Raw genomic sequence first — 8,263 nt, forward strand, 5'->3', positions numbered from 1 at the left:
TTCTGATGGTTCCATTACAAGTTTGTATTGGTCTTTATTAAAACAAATTTAATGGTTTCCGTTGGTTTTGTAATGGTTCTGATGGTTCCATTGCAAGTTTGTATTGGTCTTTATTAAAACAAATTTAATGGTTTCCGTCGGTTTTGTAATGGTTCTGATGGTTCCATTGCAAGTTTGTACTGGTCTTTATTAAAACAAATTTAATGGTTTCTGTTGGTTTTGTATTGGTTCTGATGGTTCCATTACAAGTTTGTACTGGTCTTTATTAAAACAAATTTAATGGTTTCCGTTGGTTTTGTAATGGTTCTGATGGTTCCATTACAAGTTTGTATTGGTCTTTATTAAAACAAATTTAATGGTTTCCGTCAGTTTTGTAATGGTTCTGATGGTTCCATTGCAAGTTTGTACTGGTCTTTATTTGCATATATTTAATAGTTTTCGTTGCACTTTTATATTGGTTCTTATTTGAATGTTTAACTGATAGCTGGTAATTAGGCCATTAATTAATATAAGTAAATAATTTAAATTATTAATACAAACTGTACACAGGTTTTGTCAAGAATATAATGTTTTTATTTATTTAAACTTCATACCAACCTTTCAATAGCAAACAGTTCAGGTTGTTTTGCAAAGAATTAAGAATATGCACCTAAAATCAAAATTATTCACAGAATACTCAACATAGCTGGAATTAACACAAAACCTTGACATTACATTTTATTTTAATTATTGTTATTCATTAATGCATTATAGAAATGCAGGAACTATGAACTGTTTTTGTGGCTTGTAGCTGTCTCAGACCTGCAAAAAAAAAGGGAAAAAAAGGGACAATTCATTAGGACAATGTACCACATTACCAGTATGTGAGATTATCCATACATATATTTATATGGCAGTCTCAAAAAAGTTATTGATTTTTCTTTCATGCCTAAAATCATTAGGATTTAAAAAAAAGAAAATGTTCCATGAATATATTTTGTAAATTCCCTACCATAAATGTATCAACTTAATTTTTTATTAATAAAATGCTTTGCTCTATATTTGAAATATTTTTCACAATATTTAGATTTTTTAGCACCATCAGATTCCAGATTTTCAAATAGTTGTATCTCAGACAAATATTGTCCTCCTAACAAACCATACATCAATGGAAAACTTATTTAGTATTATTATTGAAATAAAAATCTAAAAAATAAAATAAAAACAATTATCCTTGTAACTGGTTTTGTGGTCCAGTTTCACAAATAGGCTTGAATAATTACATTATCTACTTTTTATGGTACATAGTCTCTATTCACTTCGAGTCATATTAGATAAGAGGTTGTAGCAATTCCATTCGGATATGGATATGTAAACACTTACCACTGGCAGTTTTATCTGGTTTATGTCACTGATCTCCTCAGCCAGGTATTTCCATACACTTAGGAGGCGTTTATTTCCTATAAGGTGTGACCTTTTTGTTTTGTTTAAACAAGGCAGAAATAATTATAAGCGATGAAAAAGACTATGCACGCTGGGCATTAACATTAAACATGGTAAATATGACCGCTTGAAGAAATCAGACGTCAGCTTCTTATCTACTATGCACGCTAAACATTAACATTACCATAGTAAACATGGTAAATGCAACCACTTGGAGAATTCAGACATCAGCTTCTTATTCTCTATCACAATTGTGTATTTACTAAGTAACATTTTATCTGTCATCTCGTTTCGTGAGTTTAGCTCCACATTGCATATCATCAAAATATAATAATGATTTTTGTTCAGGAGCTTTTATAAAAGTAGAGAGTCTGCGTTGAGGATCATTTCAGAAAGATAACAGCTTTAACACCAGCATTAAACACTTTTTTAAATAAGTTGAGCTCAAAACTCACTTTCAGTCAGCAGCGAGTGTTTGAAATAACTTGATCCAATGTGGATTATAATCACTAAACAAGGCAGAAATATTTATAAGCGATGTAAAAGACCATGCACGCTGGGCATTAACATTAAACATGGTAAATATGACCGCTTGAAGAAATCAGACGTCAGCTTCTTATTCTCTATCAAAATCGTGTATTTATTTAGTAACTTATACTATCTGTCACAAGCCTCGTCTCGAGAGTTTATCTTACGTTGCCTATCATAAAAATATAATAATGTTTTTGTTCGGGAGCCTTTATAAAAATAGAGATATTATGATTCATTATTAATGTGATGTATAGGCTACAAATAAACAGAAACCGACTTGACTGAATAAGCAGGCTATTTTCATAAGCGTTAAAAATAAATAAATAAAATAGAAATAAGTGTATTTATGTGTGATTAATTTTGAGTCTTTTTAAATTAAATCAATATGATCAATGTATCACTTATTTTAGAGTTAAAACATCGATGCTTTTGAATTTGAATATATAACAAAGCATGCAAACAAACTGCCGCTCTTTTATCATGTTGTTTTGTGATCGCGCATGTTCCAGTGACTTATTTCTTAGTTTTCTGATAACTTCTCTTTGATAGTGAAATAATGAGGTTGCATGACGTTGTTCTGAGAGGCGTGTAAAGGGCGTGTTTTAGTGACGTGCAGCGGTGCTTCAAGCTCCACTGTGGAAACCCTGCGCTATTCTGTCCTCGTGCTACTGGCCCGAGGCTAGGAGCCCCGCCCGGCCCGCTTTAAGCCCTGGCTCGCACTGGCCCGACAGTGGAAATGCGGCTAGTATCATCAGCTCCTCGGTTCTCGAATCGGACGCGTCCGACAGAAATGCTTCTCGGTTCAGTGTACTGGTGATCCGAAAACCGATGCAACCGGTTCTTGACTCGAGAACGAGAAACGCTCCGGCAGTGGGCGTGTACCTTCGTTATCTGGCTCTGCTGCACAAATTTCCCCCCGGCCTTAATTTGTCCTTGTTGACCACGCCCCCGGCCACTATAAGAGGCCCGGTTTTTATTTGAGGAATTACGGTAACATGAAACTCATATAAAATTACAAGTATAACATTTATATCATGAAGCAAAATGATTTATCCAGGTGATACTTTATTGCTTGCAGCATTATTGCAGCATCAGATCTGAAAGTGCTGGATCTGAAGATGATCTACTTAATGTGAATGGTTTTTGTATGACTGTGTAGAGAAAATAAACGACTGAAACACTTCCCACATGCAGTGCAGTGATACGGTTTCTCTCCAGTGTGGATCCTCTCATGTCTTTTCAGGTGTCCTGACTGATTGAATCTCTTGTCACAGTGTGAACACTTGTAAGGTTTCTCTCCAGTGTGAGTAATCTCATGCTGTTTTAAATTGGCCGCTGAAATAAAAGTCTTTTCACACTCAAAGCACATGTACTCTTTCACACCAGTATGAAGTTTCTGATGTTGTTTCAAACTTTGTAGCAATGTAAAACTCTTTCCACACAAATCACACGAATATGGCTTCTCCTGTGTATGAACTCTCAGGTGCTGCTTCAGGTTTGGAGCCCACAAAAATGTTTGCCCGCACTGATCACATGAGTACAGTTTCTCTCTTGTGTGGCTGTTCATGTGTCTCTTAAGGTTTGATGATTGTGTGAAACTCTTCCCACATTGATCACACGTGTACGGTTTCTCTCCAGTGTGGATGTTCATGTGCAATGCAAGGTATTCTTTTCGAGAGAAACTCTTCCCGCACTGATCACATGTGTATGGTCTCTTTCCAGTATGAAGTCTCATGTGAATATCAAGATTATATTTGCGTGTGAAACTCTTTGAACACTGAGTGCAGGTGAAAGATTTCTTGGCTCTTCTTTTCTTTAAATCTTTCTGTTTGGTTTGAGAGCAACTCAAAGGCTTTTCTCTGGTTTTGACATGATTTTTCTCCTCAACTTCACTCAATTCTTCACTCTCCTGGTTATCTTCAATCAGCTCTGAAATAAAAGTAAAAATGTTAGTTTTCAGGAACTTTACATCAACCCTGTTACCAAAGTTACTGTAAGAAAAATAATCTCTATCACTATGAATAACTGCTATAATTTATGGGAAATAAATTAGTAACTAGCTAATCAGATTTTGCTTAAGTCATTACTTACTAAATCAATTGTGTTTACTTTTGATGTATAAAAAGCAAACTGTATAGAAATAAAAATGTGGTTAAAATGGCTGCAAAATAAAACTGCGAATCAACCATTTAACTAAATCTGATTTAATCGAGTTTTTCAGAATCACGGATGAATGAGAAATCAATAATAATCACCAACCTGTTTGTTCAGTATCTTCAGTGTGTTTGATTCTGAGGGTTGAGGCTTCTTGATCTCTCATCTTCTCTCTGTCCTCTTTAATAAACTCAGACTTCACAGATTTCAGCTCTTCTGGTGATTTGATGCTCGTCTTCTCTTCTGAACTGATGAGATGTTCCAGCATTTATTGGTGAACTACAGTGGGAGGAGCTTCACTGATTAAGTGATTCATGTGGGAGGAGCTTCACTGATTATGTGATTCATGTGGGAGGAGCTTCAATGATGATGTGATTCATGTGGGAGGATCTTCATGAATGATGTGATTCCTGTGGGAGGAGCTTCACTGAGAAATCATCAGCATAATAAATGAGTTGAAAACCAGAACTATTTACATGAAAATAAAGAGTCTTTTCAGCAGCTCTGTTAATATTGATGAGCCTCTATCAACACACATTCAACAAGACATTCAGATCATCTCTCTTTATTCTCAGTGTTTGCTGTTGGGACCAGATTTGAGGATATAAAAGAATATAAAACTGCTTTACTGAAGTACAGTTATTTATCAAAATATGACATTGACAAAATAAAAAAAAAATTGATAAATTACTGACAATAACAAACAAACACTAATGACACTAAAAACTATATTACAACACCATAGCCTAACATGACCATAGTAATCCTAAACTTGATTTTTCTGTACATAAACTGACAATGATCATAACATTTTTCAAAGCAATATTTAATGCTTCCTGTGTCAAACATCATATATTCCCATTTATGAATAGATTTGAAATTTCAAATCTTCAAAATGTGAAAAACGTTCATTACTCATTACAGGAACAAAATGTGTTTGGAAATACAGTTGCAATGCAGACATATTTCAATTTTAACAAGTAAAAATAATCTAAATATGTTTCTATGTTTCGCCATGGTATTTACATCCTGTGGTAACTAGGATTTACACAAGCTCCAGTCTGGATCCAGAACACCTGAGAAGAGATGATGCCGACCCTCAGAGGACCTCAGATGATGCTAACCCTGAATCAACAAACAGAACTAACAATTATTGCTAAATGTGTGACTGAATCATATAATAACTTAATTAATAATATTGATAGTTCATCGTCTAGCTGACTACGTCTTGTATTATTATTATTATTTTTTTTCTAAAATCCTGTCAAATGTGCACAAACTACTAGCTACTACTAAATATTGTAGAAACATAATTTTCTGTAAAGTTGCTTTGTAACGATTTGTTTTGTAAAAAGCGCTATACAAATAAACTTGAATTGAATTGAATTGAATTAAATGTCAGCGGAGAAAAAAAAAGGTATAAATGAAAATGGTATCAGCAATATGCTACTTGAGATCAATTCCCACCAATACCCTTCACAGATTTTTATTTACTTATTTATTTTTATTATTATGACTGGGCATTCACTAACAGTTCAACTACAAACATCAAAACGAAGCACAACCCTTGTCAAAAAATCCTATTGGAATTTCAGTTTATCCTGTAGGATCTTATTGGATTCTTAGAATCCTATTGGATATTCAGATTTATTTTAATGGATTTTCACTTTGTCCTGTAGGATCTTACTGGATTCTTAGAATCCTATTGGATATTCAGATTTATTTTAATGGATTTTCACTTTGTCCTGTAGGATCTTACTGGATTCTTAGAATCCTATTGGATATTCAGATTTATTTTAATGGATTTCCACTTTGTCCTGTAGGATCTTACTGGATTCTTAGAATCCTATTGGATATTCAGATTTATTTTAATGGATTTTCACTTTGTCCTGTAGGATCTTACTGGATTCTTAGAATCCTATTGGATATTCAGATTTATTTTAATGGATTTTCACTTTGTCCTGTAGGATCTTACTGGATTCTTAGAATCCTATTGGATATTCAGATTTATTTTAATGGATTTTCACTTTGTCCTGTAGGATCTTACTGGATTCTTAGAATCCTATTGGATATTCAGATTTATTTTAATGGATTTTCACTTTGTCCTGTAGGATCTTACTGGATTCTTAGAATCCTATTGGATATTCAGATTTATTTTAATGGATTTTCACTTTGTCCTGTAGGATCTTACTGGATTCTTAGAATCCTATTGGATATTCAGATTTATTTTAATGGATTTTCACTTTATCCTGTAGCATCTTACTGGATTCTTAGAATCCTATTGGATATTCAGATTTATTTTAATGGATTTTCACTTTGTCCTGTAGGATCTTACTGGATTCTTAGAATCCTATTGGATATTCAGATTTATTTTAATGGATTTTCACTTTATCCTGTAGCATCTTACTGGATTCTTAGAATCCTATTGGATATTCAGATTTATTTTAATGGATTTTCACTTTGTCCTGTAGGATCTTACTGGATTCTTAGAATCCTATTGGATATTCAGATTTATTTTAATGGATTTTCACTTTATCCTGTAGCATCTTACTGGATTCTTTCTAAACATTGTGAATTAAAAAATTTTAATTCTACTTTGTCCTGTGATATTTTTTTAATTATATTAATTATTTAGTGAATTACTTTTTAGAGTAACCTTTTTAGAGTAACATTGTGTGTGTGTGTGTGTGTGAGATAGAGAGAGAAAGAGAGAGAGAGGCAAAGAGAGATCATGCTGTAAACATCTAAATCTGTATTGTAAAATTTAACACAATTGATCATACTGCCACACCCTAGAACTGTTTTTGTTCCCCATGTTCCTTGTGTGATCTAGTTTCTGTCTCCTGTTAATTGTGTCATTATGTTCATTAACGTTCGTATTATAAATTAAATTATGTTTAGTGTTTCGTTGTCCAGTCTCGTTGATGTATAAGTGTGTTTCTACCTTCTTGTTGTGAATTACCTCGATGTGGATTATTAAAGACTTGCTATTTATCTTCTTCCTTGTGCTTCTCTCTCACACCACATCGTGACACAGTTTATTTTTTATCTAAAGCTGGGATATGCTATGCTGACAATAAAATGTTTGCATAAGTTGTGGTGTTTTTCTAGGTAACAATAAATTGCAATAAAGTAACCATTTTTACATTATTATAATTTTAATCATCTCACTTTAGAAATTATATACATTTATACAGATCCATATAGAATATAAATACAATTTAAAAGAAATTTGCAGTTGCAGTAACACTATGCAGTTAAGGTAACATAAAAATATCCAAACATCAGCTGAGCTCTTTGAATCATCTCACTTTAGAAATTATATACATTTGTACAGATCCATATAGAATATAAATGCAATTTAAAAGAAATTTGCAGTTGCAGTTACACTATGCAGCTAAAGTGCCATAAAAATATCCAAACATCAGCTGAGCTCTTTGCTAGGCCTATACTGTATATCAGTCAAGCTCTATGTTGTTTGGTTGTAATGCAACATAGCATGTTTTTTTTAAGCTTATGTGCACAACCTTGCGGACAACTTCCAGAGGTTTCACAATCATGACTGTTGCAGTTGGCACCACTTCTTTTATATGGAAAGGAGATCCTTCAGGCACAAAACCAGCAGGTGCAGTTTGTAAAAGCTGAACTTGGATCAGTGGATTGTTTTTGTGATCATGAATAATATTTACAATTGATTCAATCTTTCCAATGCAACCATTTCTTAGTTGAACAGTAAAACTGTTGTGTTTGTACTCCTTTCCATATTTCTCTGTAGTTAACAGTTGTCCATTTACAATGGCTCTGTTATATATCTCTGCCGAGTACTCATCTTTGTCAGATAGATCACAGACTGGGAGCATTAAGAACTTGTCCTTGTGATTTAGGACTTTTTGTCGAGAACATCCCAACAAAACGAGACCTTCCAGCTTCTGTGCTTTAGCAACAAGAGGATAAACACCTAGCCAGTCATTGACAAGTTTGTCCACTCTACTTGAGACATCAGCGTTAGTCATAGTTTGTTTCAGTATTTGAGGAATTGACTGAAGTATGTTAAACTGGCGTGCAATTTGAGATGGGATGTAATTTGTTCCATGACACAACCTCTTCAGTTTTTGGTTGTGGCCCTCAAATGAAAATGCAGATGTACACCAAAGAG

General features: G+C 33.6%; 1 protein-coding gene and 1 long non-coding RNA gene across 2 annotated transcripts; both read right to left on the reverse strand.

Moving 5' to 3' along the window:
• Window positions 1-549: 549 nt before the first annotated feature.
• LOC113067512 (uncharacterized) lies at window positions 550-1,561 on the reverse strand. Its single transcript, XR_003279392.1, has 2 exons — window positions 1,363-1,561; window positions 550-801 (listed from the first exon to the last, which is right to left on the reverse strand). It is a non-coding gene; the product is annotated as an uncharacterized LOC113067512 (long non-coding RNA).
• Window positions 1,562-2,741: 1,180 nt separating this feature from the next.
• Window positions 2,742-4,530, reverse strand: LOC113067441 (zinc finger protein 239-like). The gene is made up of 2 exons (XM_026239860.1): window positions 4,213-4,530; window positions 2,742-3,882 (listed from the first exon to the last, which is right to left on the reverse strand). The coding sequence occupies exons 1-2, from the start codon at window positions 4,373-4,375 to the stop codon at window positions 3,077-3,079; spliced, it is 969 nt and encodes a 322-aa protein (XP_026095645.1). The 5' UTR covers window positions 4,376-4,530; the 3' UTR covers window positions 2,742-3,076.
• Window positions 4,531-8,263: the final 3,733 nt, after the last annotated feature.

This window comes from Carassius auratus, linkage group LG28B, assembly GCF_003368295.1.
Source record: "Carassius auratus strain Wakin linkage group LG28B, ASM336829v1, whole genome shotgun sequence".
Lineage (NCBI taxonomy): Eukaryota > Metazoa > Chordata > Actinopteri > Cypriniformes > Cyprinidae > Carassius > Carassius auratus.

What these genes read in the sequence shown, in the direction of transcription:
- LOC113067441 (XM_026239860.1), bottom strand. Translation starts at nt 4,375, where the DNA reads ATGCTGGAACATCTCATCAGTTCAGAAGAGAAGACGAGCATCAAATCA. An exon ending in TGAAGATACTGAACAAACAG is followed by an intron (nt 3,883 to 4,212) that starts GTTGGTGATTAT and finishes CTTTTATTTCAG; the next exon opens with AGCTGATTGAAGATAACCAG.